Source organism: Cydia fagiglandana, chromosome 11 (assembly GCF_963556715.1).
Source record: "Cydia fagiglandana chromosome 11, ilCydFagi1.1, whole genome shotgun sequence".
Classification (NCBI taxonomy): domain Eukaryota; kingdom Metazoa; phylum Arthropoda; class Insecta; order Lepidoptera; family Tortricidae; genus Cydia; species Cydia fagiglandana.
Window position 1 is genome coordinate 7,898,079 of NC_085942.1, and position 23,946 is coordinate 7,922,024.

Genomic DNA, 23,946 nt, shown 5'->3' on the forward strand with positions numbered 1-23,946 from the left:
TCTATCTATCTACTTAATAAATTAAATAATGATTATATTAAACTGATTTACCCTTTCATATTTGTGCGGTGGTCAAAATCTTTGGTTCAAACCTCGGTATAAAGAAGAAAAAATCGTTCTCGACATAAATGCAATAAGATGACTAAAAATTCGGTCAGAATCCTTATCATAATTATCTAATTTTGTTGTTGTTATTGTTGTTGTTGTTGTTGCTGCTGTTGTTGTTGTTATTGTTGTTGTTGTTGTGTTGTTGTTATCTTACTTTATCAGATAAAAAAATGTTCAATCTCACTATACCTAGCTAGATTAGTATTCATTACGAGCTCCTAATTTAGATGTTAATTGTCACATAGTCCGAAGATTGCTTGGTCGGTTTATCAACGAGATATGGCATAATGTTTTTAAGCGTCCACGCCTCGTCAATTTGAAGGTGTTCTTTGGGATGAGAAAGAAAAACTAGTTTACCGGCGCGGTCCATTTCTTGTAGGCCCAGGCGGTCCTAAAATAAAAAAAAATAAACAAATAATAAAAAATATTATAGGACAATTTTACACAGATCGACCTAGTCCCACAGTAAGCTCAGGCACTTGTCCCACCAAGAGCGAGCGATTAACTATCAGCGATTTTCTCGCCCAAGAAACGAACAAAAGATTAGGATCCTGTGTTAGTAAAAGAGACACATATATTAATAGTTCATCGCTGGCTGTTCACACTGCCGGCGAGAACACTCGCTCTACTAGTTTGTCGCCGCGATAAGATAAAACTAGCTCAGCGGTACTCGCTCGGCGATGCTCGCTTCGTAGTTAGAACTCAAGCTGCGACACCAATCAGTCTGCGTGTTCGGCTACGCTGCACCGCCCGAGCGAGTGACGCGAGTAATAGCCCGTCGCACTCGAACACTCGCCTATAGCCGAGCGACAAAACTATTGGAGCTAACACTCGCTTCTCGCCGCTCGCCCACTCGTTTCTAGTTTATCGTTCTACTTGCTTATCGCTCATCGTCGGCGGTGGGACAAGTGCCTCAATAAGGCTTGTGTTGTACAAAAGGACAGAAAATTTAAAAATATGCGATAAGACACATAGGTACACTTACCTGATCTGCTTATCACAATAAATGTAGTACTTACTGGGAATCATTAGTTAGGTTAGACCAAAAAAGGTTTGCAGCAATTTTGATAGCCCACGCAGTGCAACCGTTATTTATACCTACGTCATAATTTCAGAATTTTCTTGGTATAACTCTAAATGATATTGATATTGATAATCCTAAAATAGTTTTAAATGATTCCCGGTCAGGCCTTTTGCCTTCGGAAAACATGATAGAGTCTGTGCAGAAAGATAAGAGTCGTGGAATGTAGAGAGTCCATACATTCTATGACTCTTCTCTTTCCTCACAGACTCTATCAAGATCAGACCAGGCACACGGCACATCACACATATATACAGCTTGGCAAAAAAGAGTAGAAATTAAAAAGTGGTTAATTTTACTCTGTCTTGCCAAGCTGTAGCAGTGCGTTCGATTTTTAAATTTTCCGAAAGTATGTGGTTAAGAAAGCCTTTTAAAATCAACTTTTCTGGTTTGTGTTTAAGAAAGCCTTTTAAAAGAAAGGCTATTAAATTCACTATAATCCCGTCTACGATTACCACTTTAGAAATAAACAGCAAATATGGAGCAAATGGTCTAAGGATAAAGGTACCTCCAGATAGATCTTAGACTCCTGTAGCGTCTGCAATTCCTTCGTCTGTCCAGGCGTGTAATAGCCAAACCACTCCGACTCCCGAGGTTGCACCACACTGTCGTTCTCAAATTTCACCATCACAAAGTGCTGCAGCTTTTTAAGATTCGACCTGTGCAGGTAAAGTAAGGCAATATTCCGGTTGACACTTATGACATTGACACAAAGCTTATAACTCGAAGGGTATAGGACAGTGGTGGGCAAAGTACGGCCCGCGAGCCAACTCCGGCCCGCGAATGGATTTTATCCGGCCCGCCGCCGGTTCTATTAAATAATTAGTATATGGCATTGGCCCACGATTATCACAAATCAAAATAAATTCTGGCCCTCCACTTAAATTTCCTAAACTTTCTGCCCCCCCATGAAGAAAGTTTGCCGTTGCTTGTCACGCCTTAATCTGCAATATGGCGTGGCGATGGCGTCCATTGAAGATAATATTATTTTCTATAAAAAATAGGGAGTCTAAATCCTTCTTAATTTTTAAAAGTTGTTGAACAGAAGTGTCACCGTGTGAGGAGTACAATCTGTTTTAATTATTTGCTCGTGTTACAGGCCACACCCGGTATGCAATTTTTTTCCTTAGGTACCTGTAAAGTTCGTTGATTCTTTGCTCGTTGTTTATATCGGCGAGAAAAACGCTTTTCTTCTTATATTCATTTTCCCGGAGCGGGTCGTGCCAATATGCCGCTGCTACGAGGGTGTTTTGGGTAATGCTGGAAAAAAATTAAATTATTAAACGCGCCGAAGATCAAAGGAAAACAATAGTGGAGCATTAATGAAAACTATAAGTGTTATTTAGAAGTACTTAAAGTACCTAAACTTATATGTGCTATAGGGAATGCAAATCGGTTATTTTTTGTATGGAAATAACCGCGGTTTTGGTTAATAACCGATTATTTCCATACAAAAAATAACAGAAAATAACCGATTTGCATTCCCTAATGTGCCAATAGCGCAAGCGCATTTAATTTATATATTTAAGTACAGTAAACAGAACAGCCTTTGTTGATTTTCATTATCAAACTGCCGTATTCGAACTTCAAGATATTCACAAGAGACGACACGTACTAGATCCATTCTACACACGTTATAGTTTAGATATCAACTTGTTCTCTTTTGCAGCGCAATTCGGGCAACCAATGTCACTTTTCCTGTGGAAATCGTTCAAGAGTATCTCCAGAATCGCGCAAATGTCAAAATTGACAGGTTAGATCTTAAACATATCGTTATTGTATCTTGGTGATGTCTAAAAGATATCTAATAGATATATTATCTATTTCAAAATCCGAATCGGGCCCAAAGGAATATCCGTCCAAACAGTTGATGGTTCTTTGCAAAAAATATTTTTAAACACCACTGGTTTTAATCCTTTATTACATAACATATGTACCTACTTAATAATCAGTTTTGATCTGTTCTACGGGCGTCATTACCGGAAAAGTAATTAGTAGGTAAACTTCTTGTCGTCGTTAAAGCTACGACACTTGCACTTTCTAACAGAATCAATTCCGTTGGTTAACTAGATTACCTAGATAATTAGGTTTTGCACGGTAACCGCCTATGCTAATCGATTGTACTTACTACAAGGACGCATAGGTTGACTACCTAGTCATAATTTTAAAACGGCTATTATCTCTATGTTGATAGAAATAATTTCCTGGGATAGGCAGATTTTAAAATAGATTAGGTAGCTTCACGGAAAAAAGAATGTTTTGTGGGTAGCTTGGCCTGTAGATATCGTTGCAGCATAGTAAACTATAGTAAATGTTTACTAACTGTGGCATTGTTCATAGAATTACCATCTTCAATTACAATCATACATACTTCATAGCTGAATTATCTAAATTCTTTACTATCTTAGGTAGTATATGAAAATGAAATGAAATGAAAATCTTTATTTCAGGCAACTAGAGGCCCATACATAAATACCTTAAAACTAGCATACATATTATATAAATATATTTTAAAACTAAACACTACACGACGACCGATGAAATGTACTTCTTGATGGGAATTACATATACCTATACATATTTGAACTAGAACTAGGCATAGCCAGCATGCGAAGTTAATCCTAAGCTTACAAAGGCAACAAACTCAACCTGTGATACGCCGCAAACTCCAGTAGTTCTTGCATCGCGCTACAAGTCCGGTTGCTCACGGCTATACAGTGTGGCATGGCGGATATCCCCTGCTGTGGGCCTCCGAGAGAAATGTAGTTTTTGATGGGAGGCAGCCCGTGGCCACACCGCTGGATTACAGCTCGACTAAAAGTGTATTCATAAATGTAAATTAATAAATATTAACTTTGTTTAATTTTCTTAAAGTGCGATCAGATCTAGAGAATGCGCTGCGCGTCTCTAGCGCACGATTTGCGAATATATCTCTCTGCACGTACGCTGCCCATCGTAAATCATACTAATACAATACCCAAGCGGTTAGTGATCCAAATAGCAAATAATTTGCGAATGGCTTGCTATTGAGGATTAGATTTGGACACGCAGTCTGACCAAGTTAACTCTACATGGCCTTTGTGATGACCTGATGACAAAATTTGGGAATGTTATCATAACTGTCATATTTTCATGAAAATATGACGTTTGTGAGATCCCTCACTTCGTTGTATTACATTCGGTGCAGAATTAGCTTAGACGCACTCTAGAAAATTAAGCAAAGACATTTCACTGTTTTTGCGACCTTATTTAGGAGCTACTTTGGTCTGGTAATTTGTATGAGCACATGGCATGGAGAATTTTCAAGTCGAGAGTAGGCAGGCGTGGCTCACTCCGCGATTTCGTCGCTTTGCTACAGGTAGCTAAAAGTACATCCGTTCGGCCCCAATTTTGAGGTTTGCCATAAGCCGCGCGTGGCGCTGTCGCCACCTAGTGGCCATATCTGTGCTGATCGTAACAGACGCGTTTTGTTAGAGAGTGAGTCTTCTGTACCTAGTACTATTATTTATTCTGTGGAGTAGGTAAATAACGTCAATATTAACCTCACGAGCATTATCTGTTTGCAGGAGGGATGTTCATTTGGAAAGCGCCCTAAGGTCGGCTGAGCTCAAACTGTACGAGTAGGTACTAAACATTGTGTGCAAACCGGCACTTTTACCATAAGAGGCACTGACTGCATGTAAAAACTTACAGAAACAAACTGCCTTGCCCAAGTCCAATAACATTGAACCCATTCTTCAAGTGCTGGTCTTTTTCCAGCACCATACAAGCGTAGATCACTTGCGTGTTAGGGTTCAAGAAGTAACTGTCTTCCAATTGCATTATACTGTCGTCGGTGGTTTTCATAGATAGGATGTAGACGTTCGGGATGTGTTTGTTTAGGAAGAGTCTTAGGACTCCTGTGCTGATGGGAAGGCAGCATGAGTCTCCTGTCAATTGAAGATAGTTTGGGTTCATTTATATAAGTAGTTCGTTTTTTTTAGCATTAGAAAGAACTTGCAAGAAGGTAAGCAATCTTGACATGTCTTTTAATTGAATAACGCTTTTTACAAATCAAAAACTATTAGGTACTTATGAAAGCATAAGAATATAAATGATCGTATTAGATTCATAATTGTTACATATTTGCCGTAACTTATTTTTAAAATGTGTTTTTCAATTAAAAGACACATCAAGATTGTTTACCTTATTTCTAATGCTAAAAAAAACGAACTATAAATCATACCTAATCAAATTTTTCCTTTATTTTGACCACACCCCAAAGGTGATATTTCGTGATTTTAACGCTACCCCCTCCTCTTATTCGAGATCACGTGTGCTTTTAAAACTAAAGTTATTGAACTAAGCTATAACTATCACATTGGAAGTCTTAAAGACACCATATCTCCAATGCCAAGTCGAGCAAAACAAAGACGCACGGCCGTACCATCCTTTTCCCGAAGCGATTCAGGCGATTTTCGACGTTAAATACTATTCTTCTTCTCCCTGGCCTTATCCCACGTTATGTGGGGTCGGCACAACATGTTTTCCCCTTCCGTTCTCCTTTTGTCTCCTTTCGTCACCTCAGCACTCACTCCTTTCTTTCTCATATCCTCTTTCTGAATCCATCCATCGTTTTTTTGGTCTACCATCCGCTCTCCGCCCATCAACATTCATCCCCAACGTTCTTTTGCCTATACCTATAGCATTCCATAGGCATCCGCATTTATTCTATTTTTCACGTTACTACTGTGGTGACAAACAATGGAAATCCACCAACAATGCATTTAATTTGCATAATTTATGCTTAGTTTAAAAAATAATAATAATTTCGTGCAGCGTATGAAAAACGCACGTATTATTTTGTCATTATTTCCCTTGGTTATAGGTATATTAAGTGATATTTTACCGACCTAAGTAATTAATAACGTTGCACACGATTTCTGGATGATACATTCTAGAGGTATTCCCACCTGTCATGCACCATCCATTTGTTACCACTAGTAATTAAAACCGGGCAAGTGCGACTCGGACTCGCGCACGAAGGGTTCCGTACCATAATGCAAAAAAGTAAAAAAAAAACGGTCATCCATCCAAGTACTGACCCCGCCCGACGTTGCTTAACTTCGATCAAAAATCACGTTTGTTGTATGGGAGCCCCACTTAAATCTTTATTTTATTCTGTTTTTAGTATTTATTTTTATAGCGGCAACAGAAATACATCATCTGTGAAAATATCAACTGTCTAGCTATCATCACGGTTCGTGAGATACAGCCTCCGGTAGAGTGGCAGGCGGACGGACGGACGGACAGCAGTCTTAGTAATAGGGTCCCGTTTTACCCCTTTGGGTACGGAACCCTAAAAATTAATACTTTTTGCTTACCTAGAAGTTTAGTAGTAACTCCTTGGCAGAATATTATAATAACAAAACATAAAACTATATAAAAAATATCTTACCCATTCCATGCCATAATACAATAGGCAAAACCGTTTGGTTTTCTTCAGCAACCGCGATGTGAATTATAAACATTAAAGAAATCAACAACTTCATTGTAAACACCAGGCACTGAGCTGCAACGCCGAAAACCAAATAATGTCTAAGAAATTGTTAAAATACCATAAAACAACACACAAGCGAGTCCTTTCGGTGGTTGCTCGAAATTAAATCATGCGCCGAAACGCGTGCGCATTATATGCGTGCGGATAGTGTTGTGAATAACGCTCATTACGAGGCTTAAAATCTCGAACCCTTAAGGCTCTCGAGGCTTAACGCCTCAAAGGCGGCAAATACGATTTCTTACATCCATACGCGTAAAATAAATAAATACAATTCTCAAATGACACTGCCGGGGTTGCGTAATGCATCGCAGCCATAATGTGTTTTGTAGTTTTAAAATATATATTTTATAATATGTATGCTAGTTTTAAGGTATTTATGTATGGGCCACTAGTTGCCTGAAATAAAGATTTTCATCCATTCATTCAAATATAGTCGAGTCTTCAAGACTTAAGAGTCTTGAGGGCTCGAGTCTTTAAGCCTAAAAATAAGCGTTATTCACAACACTGAACGACTAAACGTGGGGCGTTCCAAAACACTTAAAATTGTGCATTTAACTCGACTTTAAAGAAAAAGATTATCATCTTATGAATTTTTACGTGCGTAATTTTTTATTTTATTGTCATTGTCAAATTAAAATTTTGACTTATTTTGTAACCCGCCTGAACAATAAAGTAACACAGATGTGCACAAAAAAGTGTTTTCGTTTTTGAACGGACTTTAGAGTAGTAGACGATGCCAATCTTATGTTATAATATAACATTGTTCGGGGGTTATTTTGTCAACATTTTGGTGGGTAAGTATAGTAAAATTAAAGAACTAGCTTTATACAATAAAAGTTTAATAATCAATTTTATTTCGTTGTCGTTCTATCACGATTTACAATATTTTATTTACCTACTCAGAACCCTATGTTTTCAGTAACTAAATGCTTTTGCTAAGTAGCGCGCTTTATTTGATTTAATCATAAATTGAGTCGCTTAACTTCAAAGTCGGGTAAATCCATCTGTCAGATTACGCGATTTTGGTATTAAGGAAAGGTAATAAATAGGTCGAATGGATTTACCCGAATTTGAAGTTAAGCGACACAATTGTTGACAGTTCTTTGGTAAAGATCGTTGGAAATTGACGGATGGTTTTATAATTTTATATATTTGATTTTTTGCCTTGTTTTAATAATTCCAAGGTCAATGTTACAAGCATCATACAATTGGGCGGCGTGTTGCTAATGGCTCCTCTACACGATGGGCCAGCGCCGGTCACTCCAAGGGACGCATCTATGCGTTAGAGGGAGCAAGTGATATTGCTATCTCATTCTACCGCATGGCTGCGTCCCTTGAAGTGGCCGGCACTGGCCCATCGTGTAGAGGAGCCATAAGGGTGGTATTCCATTTGTCCAATAACTTTGTCCAGTGTGTATTGCGTCTTACATTTTCCTTAATGAAAGAGTGAGACGCAATGCACATTGGACCAAAAAATTGGACAGGTGGAATACCACTCTAATATAGTTGGTCAAGCAGATCTTGTCAGTAGAAAAAGGCAGCAAATTTGAAAAATGTAGGCGCGAAGGGAAATCTTCCCATAGAAAATTTGAATTTCGTGCCTTTTCTTACTGACAAGTTTTGCTTGACCAGCTATATTTACTTTATTTTGCTAAGGGTAGTATTCCACCTGTCCAATTTCTTGATCCAATGTGCATTGCGTCTCACTCTCTCATTAAGCAAAATGTGAGACGCAAATACACATTGGACCAAGAATTTGGACTCCCCTAATAAATTGATCCACCCCGTGTAAAAAAATGAGATAAATTCCACTTGTACATAGTAGGTATACATACATATCTAATTATATACAAAATATCACTTAATTATTAACTCTATAAGTACCTAGGTATATGTATTGCTTAACACCAAACAAAACATACTATTATCGCTTTAGCATCAAATTCTTGGACTCGCACACCGAGGGCTCCGTACAGATTTAACTTGTTTCCTTTTTTTTCAAATTTGTAGTTTTGAGAATTTTCCCTGCACTTGTAGTGTAAGACGATATTACTTGCCAAATTTCATAGTTCTAAATCAACGGGAAGTAGACGGACGGATAACAAAGCGATCCTATAAGGGTTCCGTTTTTTCCTTTTGAGGTACGGAACCCTAAAAATATATTTATAAGTAATTCAATAGACTACATAATATAAAATCACGATTGCCGATAACTTAGTTTTTAACAAAAATGAGATTCTGTATTTCAGTCTCTGCTACTAAAGAAAGATATTATAAGCTAGTAAATATGGAAGACTAATATGGAACGCTGCGTGTCTCAACATTGTTATAGTGTGAGTGTATATGAAAACATTGAAACTGTCAGGCTTTCACCATATCGATATTTTATATTTTCGTAACGTAACGTATACTTGTCTCAACGCTGTCACATGCAAGTACAATGAAAATGTAGTAAAACCATTTTAGGCATTGTAGTTTTGTTTATTTATTATTGCTATCCAGGGAGCTCTATGAATAGCGCCATACCTACTTGAACCTCAAGTAGGTATGGCGCTATTAAATATTGTATACGCCTAAAACGCTTTTATAAAGCCATCTACAACGCAGCGGTGTATGAAATTTAACACTATAAAATTACGAGTATTATACTCTGCTATCAGAATCAGATTAATTGTTAATAAATTGATTTATGAAAATATAGTATCCCCGACTTTAACAACTAAAGTAGATGGCGCTCTATGACGCATATGTTTGACATGACATATGTTTTGTGTTAAGGTTAATGAATGTTTTTTTGATAACCAGAGTACAGAGCCATCTACAAAAGCTGTCTAAATCGAAGAACGCATTTGTCTTCAACTTTGCACATTCTATACAGTCAATGATAACCTATTAAATAAAATATATTCTCAAACAGAATGAACTAAACAAGGTATTTGTTGATGATGTTATCGATGAACCACGTCTCGTCGAACTGTAGATGGTCGCCGGGCTGCGACAGGAATGCGAGTTTCCCGGCGCGGTCCATCGCCTGCAGCCCGAGCCGGTCCTGAAATATCAATGACCTTGTATTAAACAAACTATAGTGTATGTAACAAAGTGTAGTAGTTTTCACTTTAATCATGATCATCATCATAACATAAGAACCTTGCTCTTGTCGGTGGAGTAATCGTTTCTTTTATTTCTCTCTCTTTCAATCATTTCTTTCTTGTGCCAGTCTTAATTTTCTCATACGACACATTATGAGTGCTATTACATTTCGGGGTTGAGCGAGTTTAGGTATTTTACGCGCTGCGGCAGGCCGTGCGAGCTCAGTATTCCGATCCCTTCTACCACACTCACACTACAATGATGGATTAAACATTCTTGATCCTTCGCGAAGCATATTGAAATCAACAATAACTGTACTTAACTTTTAAAGTCCTAAAACTGTTATTTGGTAAGTACGAAAATACTAAATGCAGTGCAAATGTACATAGGGGCTGTTCATAAATCACGTCATCTATTTTTGACGATTTTTGACACCCCCCCCCCCCCCCATCGCTCAAATCATCCAAAAATCATGCTTCGGATGACTCTGTTTTCTCCTACGTCATGCTACCATCATCCGATGTCCAGACACGAAGTGCCTAAACACGAAGTGATTTAGTTGCATGGTTGATTGGTACCGGTGACCACATTCCGGCTCCATCATCAGACCTTGAGTACTATCTTGTGTCAAAGATCTTGTTGAGACGAATCAAACGAGCCCAAACACGAAGTGGTTTAGTTGCATGGTTGATTCAAATTGATTCAAAATTAATTACTAATTTAATAAGTCCTTTTTCTAATATTTACAACGATATTTAAAAAGATAAGAAGACGCTTTTACTGGAACAAGTACTCATTGTTTCTAATAATGAGCACAAAGTCCTGAATTTCGTCGACTAGTATCATCAATTTTGCATTATTTCGACTTTTCTTGTAAGAGCGCTCTTATAGACCGCCGTACGCCTGCCCCCGCACCTTCCCCGCCACCTTAGTCGTCCTACCCCGTCACCCCCGTACCGCACAGACTAGGACTCATTTAAGCTGTCGGTCTATAGTTTTTAATTGGCTGAGATAAGTAATTTTAGGTTTCCCTTCTTCTCTTGTATTTTCGATCCTGCCTTCCAGGATGTTTAGGAAAAGTTGTCATGCCGTATCAGGTGTCCTACCATCATGTTTAATCGATCGACAATCTAAAATATTTCTTACCACGGTATAGATCCTGGACTGTTGCAGCGTCTGCAGCTGCGAACCTTGTCCCGGGGTGTAAAAGCCGAACCATTCTGACTCTCACGGCTGCACCATACTGTCGCTGTCGAACTTCACCATCACGAAGTGTTCCAGCTTCTTCCCGGAGCATGCTATCTTACCACGGTATAGATCGAGCCCTGGACTACTGCAGCGTCTGCAGCTGCGAGCCTTGTCCCGGGGTGTAGAAGCCGAACCATTCTGATTCTCGCGGCTGCACCATACTGTCGCTGTCGAACTTCACCATCACGAAGTGTTCCAACTTCTTCCCTGAGCATACTTCCCTACCTCGGTATAGATCCTGGACTGCTGCAGCGTCTGCAGCTGCGAGCCTTGTCCCGGGGTGTAGAAGCCGAACCATTCTGATTCTCGCGGCTGCACCATACTGTCGCTGTCGAACTTCACCATCACGAAGTGTTCCAACTTCTTCCCTGAGCATACTTCCCTACCTCGGTATAGATCCTGGACTGCTGCAGCGTCTGCAGCTGCGAGCCTTGTCCCGGGGTGTAGAAGCCGAACCATTCTGATTCTCGCGGCTGCACCATACTGTCGCTGTCGAACCTCACCATCACGAAGTGTTCCAGTTTCTTCAAGTTTGATCTGTAGATGCATACATTATCAGTCACATATCGAAAAAATATTAATTTATTACAAGCTTTTATTAAGATCTTGTTAAGGTCGCCGGAAGACGCTGGATGCGGGTCGCTTCCAACCGGCACGTATGGAGGTCCAAGGGGGAGGCCTATGTTCAGCAATAGACGTCTTATGGCTGAGATGATGATGATGATGACAAGCTTTTATTTAGTTTCACCTTCCCTTTGTACAGTCAGCATACAACGTGCCAATCAAAAGTATCTGCTACCCTCGAATAGGTACTCTTCCAAATAGTTATGTGTAACACAATATTGCAATTTCGATAGGCATTTTCTGCGATCGTCACTTGGTTAAATTCCTCCTCCCCTTAAATCTAATTTCGCCAGCTAAGGTTTTTTGCCAGTGTGGCACTGCGGAGCTAGATATTGCTTCTGGCCTGAGAGTTGCCACGCCGAATACGGCGCTATATGTATCGCGCCTGGACGTTTCCGCCACGGCTGACGATGTGGTGGAATATGCTCGCAAGAAGAGCCGTTACGAGCTGAAAGTGTTCCAGCTGCGATCGCGCCATTACGTGCACTTCAGCTCTTTCGTCGTGCGCGTGCCGCGGCCGCTGCTGGAAACCATCGCGAGCGCGCACTTCTGGCCGAAGGGTGTGGTGTTTCGGCGGTTCCGTGGGAATCTGCCAAATCCTACACCGGAACATACGACACAACTGAAAACCGTCGTGTCACCGAAATATTTTTTTAGCTTGTAAGATTTTACTATTGTATGTATGTATGTTAGTTTGTAAGGTATGTATCTATGGGCCTTAGTTGCCATAATAAATGATATTTGATATTTTGAAAAGCGGTGGTGGCCGAGTGAATATGACGTACGACTTTGGATCCGCAGTTCGCGGGTTCAAATCCTGGCTCGTACCAATGAGTTTTTCGGAACTTGTGTACGAAATATCATTTGATATTTACCACTAGCTTTTCGGTGAAGGAAAACATCGCGAGACCTGCATACATCTGCGAAGAAATTCAAAGGTGTGTGTGAAGGCCCCTATCCGCATTGGGCTAGCGTGGGGACTATAGTCCAAGCCCTCTCGCGCATGAGAGGAGGCCTGTGCCCAGCAGTGAGACGTATATAGGCTTATTCATTATTATAGTTGGTCAAGTAAATCTTGTCAGTAGAAAAAGGCTCGAAATTTAAAGTTTCTATGGGACGATAACCCTTCGCGCCTACATTTTTTAAAGCTGCCTTTTTTTACTGACAAGATTTACTTGACCAACTATATAAGGTTTTTTGCCTGTAAGTCTCGTTGATCGTCAGCTCGTTATTGATATCAGCGAGGTAAATGCTCTTCCTCTTGTATTCTTCCTCGTTGAGCGGATCGTGCCAGTACGTAGCCTGGACCAGCGACGACTGGAGCCAACTGAAAGTAGGTTAGGAAAATGTAAGATTAAAAAAAAATCATTAAGAAAAAAAAACGGCCAAGTCCGAATCGGACTCGCGCACGAAGAGTTCCGTACCATTACGCAAAAACCGGCAATAAACTCACGTTTGTTGTAGCTTAAATATTTATTATATTCTGTTTTTAGTATTTGTTCTTATAGCGGCAACAGAAATACATCATCTGTAAAAAAATCTACTGCCTAGCTATCACGGTTCATGAGATACAGCCTGGTGACGGACAGACAGACAAACAGACGGACAGCGGAGTCATAGTAATAGGGTCCCATTTTTTCCTTTGGGAACCCTAACCTCCTTTTATTGACGAGAAGTGAATATTCAGTTACAGTTTTCGGCCACAAGGTGGCGGACCTTCTAACGCAGTAGCACAGAAAAAATAATAGTACTAACTGTACTAAGTACAGAAGACTCACTCTCTAACAAAACGCGTCTGTTACGATCAGCACAGATATAGCCGCTAGGTGGCGACAGCGCCACGCGCGGCTTATGGCAAACCCCAAAATTGGGGCCGAACGGATGTACTTTTAGCTACCTGTAGCAAAGCGAAGAAATCGCGGAGTGAGACACGCCTGGCAGTAGCTCGAGTGTACAATTTGGGGATCAGCTTATTGCTGGCATGTCAATGTATTAAAGTTTAAGTTACCAAATGGCCACATGACATCAAGGCCCCGTGGATTCAGGTTTTTTTCCCTGCTGAGCGTAAGCACTAACGAGGTACCTACCTACGTGCCTCTTTTGTTTCTGAATTTTAATCATCATCATCATCATCTCAGCCATAAGACGTCCACTGCTGAATATAGGCCTCCCCCTTATAGGGGGCCAATGCCATAATCGCCACGCTTGGCAGGCGGGTTGGCGATCGCAGTCGAGTACACCGAATTTGAGTTTGATTTGAATTTTAATATTTTGTAAAAAACAAAAAGAAGTAATCGATGAATTGGATCAAAAACTGCGCATTTTAGAGGGCATGTTTATTTATAATTATTTTAATACAGTCGTTTTCCTCATGCGATCATATCGTTATTGGATACGTATTCTCCGTTTGCAAGTAAATAATGTAACAGCACATAAATGTATAAGTATTTAGTCAAGAACCTGTCAAGGTTTTGTGTGTTGATCGTGATCGAGTATGGAAATCGAGTGCAAATACTGGCGTTTAATATAAACATCACCTAGGTGTAGGGTTGCCAGATGGTCGCGATTTGACGGGATTCTCCCGATTTTTAGCATGTGTTCCCGATTACCGACAAAGTGAATATTGTCCCAAAAAATAGCTTCACGTTTTAAAACAATAATTTTAAGTTCCGGACTATCGTCGTGAGAGCGAGCGACCCGCGTTGATAATATAAGTAGCTAATCAGAAGACATTTTTTTTCTTCAAGTTCTCAAAGAATTTATACATTTTTTATATAAAAACGTATATGGGCAGAACAACTGACGTAGTGCCAATAATGTAAAATATCGTTGTTTTAATACAATTACTTTAATTTGAATGTTTTTTTTTCCCGACTTAAGTTTCAAAATCCCGAAAAATCGATATTTTTTCCCGATAATAGCGCCTTTCGATCTGGCAACTCTACCTAGGTGTAACTAGCAACTACCTACTACCTACCTAACAACAGAAATGTACCATAAGTAAATATTACCGTTTCGATATTTATCATCGAATATCTAAATACAAGTGCGAAAACTGACTATGTTTCGAAAGTTTTCAGGGTTAAACTGCAGAAGCGATTTTGAAATTTGACATAGGTACAGACCGCTTACCTATAGTTAGTTTTTTTAGCATTAGAGAGAACTTGAAAGAAGGTAAGCGATCTTTACATATCTTTTAATTAAAAACGCTTTTTAACAATCAGTAACTATTGCTTATGAAAGCAGAATTAAGAATATAAATGATCGTATTAGATTCATAATTGTTACATATTTGCCGTAACTTATTTATAAAATGTGTTTTTCAATTAAAAGACACATCAAGATTGTTTACCTTATTTCTAATGCTAAAAAAAACGAACTATAAGCTTGTACATTGAAACCCTGTAGATTGAAGGTAGGTATAGGTACCTACATATACCTAAACACTATGCCTATCGTCAAGTAACGGGCAAACTGTAATTTACAATGGATATGGCAATAAATAATAGAGTAATTGGTTACGAAGGTCACCCAAGGTCAATCGACGTACACTAAAGAATCAATAACAATCCCATCATATACTCGTACCTCTATACCTATCCATATTGGGTGGCATTTGCGTGACGGGAATGCTAAGTCCGTGACAATGAATTAGATTCGTATTGGTTATAAATAACATCTTAAAATGTGAACTAAGCCTATAATCTCTAATGTAGATGAAGGTACACTCAATTGCAAAAATATGATACAATCCATTTGCAGAGGTGTAAAAGCCTGGCATACGAACTTGTAGGTACATTTGTTTTAAGCAAAATATTACGGCCGGTATAACGATGTTTATTTTTTACGAAAATTGGTCAGGCTTAAAACTATTTACGTAATTAAGTTCTAGACACTTATTTACGCAATAAGTGTCACTTTATATTAATCACAGGACTTTGGTTAAAACAACCGAGCCCGTCACCTATCAGGTTTTCTTCTGGTTTGGAAAGTCAGTCGCGTTTCAATAAAGAAAATAGTTGAGCAGCACCCGTACGTATAGTCGCAGGTCTTCTGGGAGACCGCCATGCAGTGCGGGAGCCCGTTCGCGGCCGGGTGCTGCCCGCCGAGGGAAATGAAGCTCTTGATTGGAGGTAGCTCGGAACCGAGAAAGTTCGAAATACGAAACTTACCTCTGATAAGCCGCATAGTTGAGTAGTTCCCGTAGGTAGTCGCAGGTCTTGTGGGACACCGCCATGCAGTGCGGGAGCCCGTACAGGCGTAGACGCCCTGGTGCTGCCCGCCGAGGGAGATGAATCTCTTGATTGGAGGTAACTTGTGACAGGGAAAATTCTAAATACGAAACTTACCTCTGATAAGCCGCATAGTTGAGTAGTTCCCGTAGGTAGTCGCAGGTCTTGTGGGAGACCGCCATGCAGTGCGGGAGCCCGTACACGCCCTGGTGCTGCCCACCGAGGGAAATGAAGCTCTTGATTGGAGGTAACTTGTGACAGGGAAAATTCTAAATACGAAACTTACCTCTGATAAGCCGCATAGTTGAGTAGTTCCCGTAGGTAGTCGCAGGTCTTGTGGGAGACCGCCATGCAGTGCGGGAGCCCGTACACGCCCTGGTGCTGCCCGCCGAGGGAAATGAAGCTCTTGATTGGAGGTAACTTGTGACAGGGAAAGTTCGAAATACGAAACTTACCTCTGATAAGCCGCATAGTTGAGTAGTTCCCGTAGGTAGTCGCAGGTCTTGTGGGACACCGCCATGCAGTGCGGGAGCCCGTACAGGCGTAGACGCCCTGGGGCTGCCCGCCGAGGGAGATGAATCTCTTGATTGGAGGTAACTTGTGACAGGGAAAATTCTAAATACGAAACTTACCTCTGATAAGCCGCATAGTTGAGTAGCTCCCGTAGGTAGTCGCAGGTCTTGTGGGAGACCGCCATGCAGTGCGGGAGCCCGTACAGGCGTAGACGCCCTGGTGCTGCCCGCCGAGGGAGATGAATCTCTTGATTGGAGGTAACTTGTGACAGGGAAAATTCTAAATACGAAACTTACCTCTGATAAGCCGCATAGTTGAGTAGTTCCCGTAGGTAGTCGCAGGTCTTGTGGGAGACCGCCATGCAGTGCGGGAGCCCGTACACGCCCTGGTGCTGCCCACCGAGGGAAATGAAGCTCTTGATTGGAGGTAACTTGTGACAGGGAAAATTCTAAATACGAAACTTACCTCTGATAAGCCGCATAGTTGAGTAGTTCCCGTAGGTAGTCGCAGGTCTTGTGGGAGACCGCCATGCAGTGCGGGAGCCCGTACACGCCCTGGTGCTGCCCGCCGAGGGAAATGAAGCTCTTGATTGGAGGTAACTTGTGACAGGGAAAGTTCGAAATACGAAACTTACCTCTGATAAGCCGCATAGTTGAGTAGTTCCCGTAGGTAGTCGCAGGTCTTGTGGGACACCGCCATGCAGTGCGGGAGCCCGTACAGGCGTAGACGCCCTGGGGCTGCCCGCCGAGGGAGATGAATCTCTTGATTGGAGGTAACTTGTGACAGGGAAAATTCTAAATACGAAACTTACCTCTGATAAGCCGCATAGTTGAGTAGCTCCCGTAGGTAGTCGCAGGTCTTGTGGGAGACCGCCATGCAGTGCGGGAGCCCGTACACGCCCTGGTGCTGCCCGCCGAGGGAAATGAAGCTCTTGATTGGAGGTAACTTGTGACAGGGAAAGTTCGAAATACGAAACTTACCTCCGATAAGCCGCATAGTTGAGCAGCTCCCGTAGGTAGTCGCAGGTCTTGTGGGAGACCGCCATGCAGTGCGGGAGCCCGTACACGCCCTGGTGCTGCCCGCCGAGGGAAATGAAGCTCTTGATTGGAGGTAGCTTGGAACCGAGAAAGTTCGAAATACGAAACTTACCTCTGATAAGCCGCATAGTTGAGCAGCTCCCGTAGGTAGTCGCAGGTCTTGTGGGAGACCGCCATGCAGTGCGGGAGCCCGTACACGCCCTGGTGCTGCCCGCCGAGGGAAATGAAGCTCTTGATTGGAGGTAGCTTGAATCCGAGAAAGTTCGAAATACGAAACTTACCTCTGATAAGCCGCATAGTTGAGCAGCTCCCGTAGGTAGTCGCAGGTCTTGTGGGAGACCGCCATGCAGTGCGGGAGCCCGTACACGCCCTGGTGCTGCCCGCCGAGGGAAATGAAGCTCTTGATTGGAGGTAACTTGTGACAGGGAAAGTTCGAAATACGAAACTTACCTCTGATAAGCCGCATAGTTGAGTAGTTCCCGTAGGTAGTCGCAGGTCTTGTGGGACACCGCCATGCAGTGCGGGAGCCCGTACAGGCGTAGACGCCCTGGGGCTGCCCGCCGAGGGAGATGAATCTCTTGATTGGAGGTAACTTGTGACAGGGAAAATTCTAAATACGAAACTTACCTCTGATAAGGCGCATAGTTGAGTAGCTCCCGTAGGTAGTCGCAGGTCTTGTGGGAGACCGCCATGCAGTGCGGGAGCCCGTACACGCCCTGGTGCTGCCCGCCGAGGGAAATGAAGCTCTTGATTGGAGGTAACTTGTGACAGGGAAAGTTCGAAATACGAAACTTACCTCCGATAAGCCGCATAGTTGAGCAGCTCCCGTAGGTAGTCGCAGGTCTTGTGGGAGACCGCCATGCAGTGCGGGAGCCCGTACACGCCCTGGTGCTGCCCGCCGAGGGAAATGAAGCTCTTGATTGGAGGTAGCTTGGAACCGAGAAAGTTCGAAATACGAAACTTACCTCTGATAAGCCGCATAGTTGAGCAGCTCCCGTAGGTAGTCGCAGGTCTTGTGGGAGACCGCCATGCAGTGCGGGAGCCCGTACACGCCCTGGTGCTGCCCGCCGAGGGAAATGAAGCTCTTGATTGGAGGTAGCTTGGAACCGAGAAAGTTCGAAATACGAAACTTACCTCTGATAAGCCGCATAGTTGAGCAGCTCCCGTAGGTAGTCGCAGGTCTTGTGGGAGACCGCCATGCAGTGCGGGAGCCCGTACACGCCCTGGTGCTGCCCGCCGAGGGAAATGAAGCTCTTGATTGGAGGTAACTTGTGACAGGGAAAGTTCGAAATACGAAACTTACCTCTGATAAGCCGCATAGTTGAGCAGCTCCCGTAGGTAGTCGCAGGTCTTGTGGGTTGTGGGTGACCGCCATGTAGTGCGGGAGCCCGTACACGCCCTGGTGCTGCCCGCCGAGGGAAATGAAACTCTTGATTGGAGGTAGCTTGGAACCGAGAAAGTTCGAAATACGAAACTTAAGTACCTCTGATAAGCCGCATAGTTGAGCAGCTCCCGTAGGTAGTCGCAGGTCTTGTGGGAGACCGCCATGCAGTGCTGGAGCCCGTACACGCCCTGGTGCTGCCCGCCGAGGGAAATGAAGCTCTTGATTGGAGGTAACTTGTGACAGGGAAAGTTCGAAATAAGAAACTTACCTCTGATAAGCCGCATAGTTGAGTAGTTCCCGTATGTAGGCGCAGGTCTTGTGGGAGACCGCCATGCAGTGCGGGAGCCCGTACACGCCCTGGTGCTGCCCGCCGAGAGAAATCAAACTCTTGATTGGAGGTAGCTTGTGACCGGGATACCTACTCGGGATAGTCCGAAATACGAAACTTACCTCTGATAAGCCGCATAGTTGAGTAGTTCCCGTATGTAGGCGCAGGTCTTGTGGGAGACCGCCATGCAGTGCGGGAGCCCGTACACGCCCTGGTGCTGCCCGCCGAGAGAAATCAAACTCTTGATTGGAGGTAGCTTGTGACCGGGATACCTACTCGGGATAGTCCGAAATACGAAACTTACCTCTGATAAGCCGCATAGTTGAGCAGCTCCCGTAGGTAGTCGCAGGTCTTGTGGGAAACCACCATGCAGTGCGGGAGCCCGTACACGCCCAGGTGCTGCCCGCCGAGGGAAATGAAGCTCCTGATTGGAGGTAACTTGTGACAGGGAAAGTTCGAAATACGAAACTTACCTCTGATAAGCCGCATAGTTGAGTAGTTCCCGTATGTAGTCGCAGGTCTTGTGGGAGACCGCCATGCAGTGCGGGAGCCCGTACACGCCCTGGTGCTGCCCGCCGAGGGAAATGAAACTCTTGATTGGAGGTAACTTGTGGCCACAACGCTGGATCATGCCTCGCCTAAAACCGGTAATTTTTTCGAGTTACTCGACTGCTCTATGTAAAGGATGGATATGTATTTATCAATCTATGTATAAATGCGAATTTTCTAGACATGGTACGAATCTAGCCGCCAAATGAACCGCTTGGACACCCGACACTGAGGTCGTACACTTGCACTGCTAGCAATTACTGTAGAAAATCACTCTTCCAACACAGGAAAATGTGTAGTTCTTTGTAAGTGTATATACACACCACGAGCGTAGGAAAATCTCAAACCCCGTGTCTATTGTTGCGTTCAGTTCTTATCTATTTGATTAAGACAAAGAGATAAATTGTCTAGACAAAGTTTTTACATAATATCAAAAAGAATAGATAGTATAGAGGGGTCCTGCTCCTGTCATTGTAAATTTTGTAGTCACAGTAAATTTACTACAATCTATCGACACACGACTAAAACTCAAAATGAAAACATATAAAATTATCAAAAAATGTATATTTATGGATAAATGATTTTATTATTTTTATATCAATTTGATCCATGATCATTCACTGATATCTATGTGTTAAAATTGTTAAATATGAAACGGTATCGTCACGCCATCTAGCCGAGTATAGGCTAAAGGTGTATGCGGCATCTATCCGAGAATGACTTTTTCTTGATTTCCGAGGCACGTTTTTTCCTTAGACTTTATTCATCTTATACGAAATTACATATGTCTTTGATATTATACATCTAGAAACGTCAAATACATAAAGTTTCAGTGAAAGCTACTAATTTAGAGTGTAAACCCTTTTAAAGAATTAATACCTACTACTTATAAAGGCCTATTATTATATTTTGCATTTTGCTTAAGAAGATAATTAATCACTTTAATCAGTATGAATACTTATGCTATGTTCCACATTTACCTACTTAATGTAGTAATGTGTCATATCAAAAAGGTCAAAGAGCAAACATACTTGTACATAACAGATAAATGGATGGCAAATAGAGTTTACCCCTTAAATTAATAATAATTTATATGTAGCTGCAGCTTCATACAGTTCAATCTTAGCTAACTTAGTAATTTATAGACCTATTCGGATTGGAACACATAATTAGGGAAAGAGAGTGTAAATTATGTACTTCCATTTCAACATACGGTTTCCAAACAATTATAAGTACAATATATTTGTAACAAACTAGTAAAGATGTAGATAATATTGGTGTATAAAGATAAAGATGTAGATTGTAGATAAATATACATATAACAATGACTGTGGTAGATCTGATAATTTTCTGTGAGTACTCAAGCAAGACTTTCCTTTAAAGATAGATAAGAATAGTACAACCTAGCTGACAATAGAAAGTTTATTGACATCTGTTTTTGTTATTTAAAAATAATATACAAAATACAGATAAGTTTCAATTGATATTGTAACTTGATCCATGTAAAATATTTTGAGTAGCTAAGTATAGGATGCTACATATACAATTTTATGATCAATATGTATGGCCGGTAATCATCAATTCATGTATGAGCCATTGATTCAAGCTATGATTTGAAAGTTACAAGTACTCGGACTGATGTAGTTTATTATACATGGCCCTTAGCCATGATGTGGCTATTATACTAAATATAATAATAGTTAAATATTTTTAAATATAAAACGAACCACAAGGCCCAAATAAATTAACAGATCCTCTAAAATTTGCCAGTCGTAAGATTAGCAATGGCCAGAAGCTGATGAAGGCAAATCTTACAATCAAAATACTATATAAATATACTGCATAACTCAGTCATGAGGAAAAAAATAAATAATACTTAAATAGTGTTCAGTTTTTAAGTTTATAAATTGCATGGTATATATCTTAGTCTATATAGGCGTATTTTGAAATTTGATGCCCCGGGCCAATCAGTTTTGCTGCCCCAGAACTTAAGGAAGAAAAACATAATGATATCTGCCAGGGGCGGCATTCACGTCCCTTAGCAGATTGGTGCCCCGGACCATGGCCCAGATGGCTCAACGGTAAATACACCCCTGTATGTGTTAGGCTTTGTTGCCTGATTTAAATTTCAAAGAGTAGAAGCAAAAGCAGACAAAATACTTACAGAAACTGGCATCCCTGTGAAAAGCCGATCACGTTAAAACCCTTTTGCAAATTAGGGTCCGCTGCTAGTACTTTGCATGCATACTCTATTTGGTCATTAGGGTTCATGAAGAAACCACTCTCCCGGTCCTCAATAGTGTTGTTCCCAAACCGTAGGGATGTGACATACACATTTGGTATTTGTTTTTCTAGAAATGTTTTGAAGCCACCCAGACTGTAAAATGCACAGCAGGTGTCTCCTGAAATTAAGGAAATAGTTAGAAGTTTTTTCATATTATTTTATGTGTTGATTTAAATATCTTACATGTAACTAACGATAAGTACAGTGAAATCTTTTGCAACTTTCGTAGATTTGATAATAATTCAATTAAAAATCATATAAAATGATACTAAAATATATCATATCATACCCATTCCATGCCATAGTACAATTGGTGTCGGTGTTTGACCGGCCCCGACGATAATAGCGTGAAATAAACTAATTAACGGCACCAACAATTTCATTGTTTATGAGATATAGTGACACCAATATACAAAAATACAAAATTAATTATTAAAACCGCGTTTGAATTGGAAACTATGCACTCAAAGTGATCGAATATATTATTAATCACGGATTTTATCTTAAATTAACCGTGTTCTTATTACATTCCATAAGATAATAAGACCGAACGCCACAAATGTAATATTGAAATGAATAATTTTAATATTCAATTCAATAACAAAGAACTGTCATCGTCGGTCAGAAACATGTCAAAATTGAATTATGCGCTAATGCGCGCGCACGTTTTGTGGATTAATTCCAAAACGAATGATAATGTTTTCTTCAATTATGTGAAGTATGTTTTGCTAAAAGGTAAATATAGTCTGTGGCCTATTTTATAAAGCTACAAGTTACAATTTACAAGCGGAAGTCTCTTTCTAACCCTATGTGTTAGGACGAGACTACCGCTTGTAAATTGTAACTTGTAGCTTTATAAAATAGGCCACTGGTATTATAATATAAACCATACGTATCAGTAAATAAAAACACAAAGAACTAAAGATGGTCAAGCAAATCTTGGCAGTAGAAAAAGGCGCGAATTTAAATTTTCTATGAGACGTTATCCCTTCGCGCCTACATTTTTCAAATTGCCGCCTTTTTCCACTGACAAGATCTGCTTGACCAAGTTTATAAATTAAAAATACCTACTAATTCTTTAGGAACGATACCCTAGTTTAAATGTCAAAGTTGTCATACTAGCGTAGCGGCAGGGGTGCGAAACTCCGGGCTATAACCGCGAAAATCGAAGTTCGCAAATTGAGGGGATTTTTCTCTGTCACTCTAATTACGCCTTCATTGGAGTAAAAGAGAAAGATCCCCGCAATTTGCGAATTTCGGTTTTCGCGGTAGCCGCTCCGAGCAATTATTATGGTTGGCACCACTTGACTTCCTTTTGCGTGCACGACCACAGATAAAGTAATCACTTGAATTTTGACAACCCTAAACAGCCGAAAGGGATAGTGCCATATATTAGAAAGGGATAGCATGATTCGACCCTGAACCGCTGTCAAACTTCGGTTTTGTAGGAAATTTCCTTTCTTTCTGTACGGCAGTACCATGGCAGTACTATAATTATTTATTCTGTGGTAGCGGTCGTAGCGGTTCCGTTCCGTTGACCATATATATATTTATATATTTTTTATTATACCTACTCTTTGCGTTGATCGTTCCGCCACCCGTACAAAACGGAACGGATGAAGTATATAATTCGCTGATGTTTAAAAATAATACCTACCCTAGTTTTAGCTGAGATGTTTGTTGTGATTGCAATCGTGACGATGCGATTTTAAATCAATTTGAAAAAAGTTTCACAAATAGCAGATATCCTGGGAGTATGTTTTGCCTTAAGTATTATAGTAGGCGTTCAATTGGTATGTTTTTAGGGTTCCGTACCCAAAGGGTAAAACGGGACCCTATTACTAAGACTTCGCTGTCCGTCCGTCCGTCCGTCCGTCCGTCCATCCGTCCGTCCGTCCGTCCGTCTGTCACCAGGCTGTATCTCACGAA

General features: G+C 41.2%; 2 protein-coding genes across 2 annotated transcripts; both read right to left on the minus strand.

Moving 5' to 3' along the window:
* Window positions 1–331: 331 nt before the first annotated feature.
* LOC134668656 (palmitoyl-protein thioesterase 1-like) lies at window positions 332–6,858 on the minus strand. Its single transcript, XM_063526098.1, has 6 exons — window positions 6,627–6,858; window positions 4,881–5,118; window positions 3,839–4,003; window positions 2,324–2,449; window positions 1,698–1,848; window positions 332–499 (listed from the first exon to the last, which is right to left on the minus strand). The coding sequence occupies exons 1-6, from the start codon at window positions 6,718–6,720 to the stop codon at window positions 332–334; spliced, it is 942 nt and encodes a 313-aa protein (XP_063382168.1). The 5' UTR covers window positions 6,721–6,858.
* A 2,755-nt stretch (window positions 6,859–9,613) lies between these two features.
* LOC134668822 (palmitoyl-protein thioesterase 1-like) lies at window positions 9,614–22,618 on the minus strand. Its single transcript, XM_063526278.1, has 6 exons — window positions 22,307–22,618; window positions 21,898–22,135; window positions 19,658–19,822; window positions 12,892–13,017; window positions 11,453–11,603; window positions 9,614–9,777 (listed from the first exon to the last, which is right to left on the minus strand). The coding sequence occupies exons 1-6, from the start codon at window positions 22,398–22,400 to the stop codon at window positions 9,652–9,654; spliced, it is 900 nt and encodes a 299-aa protein (XP_063382348.1). The 5' UTR covers window positions 22,401–22,618; the 3' UTR covers window positions 9,614–9,651.
* Window positions 22,619–23,946: the final 1,328 nt, after the last annotated feature.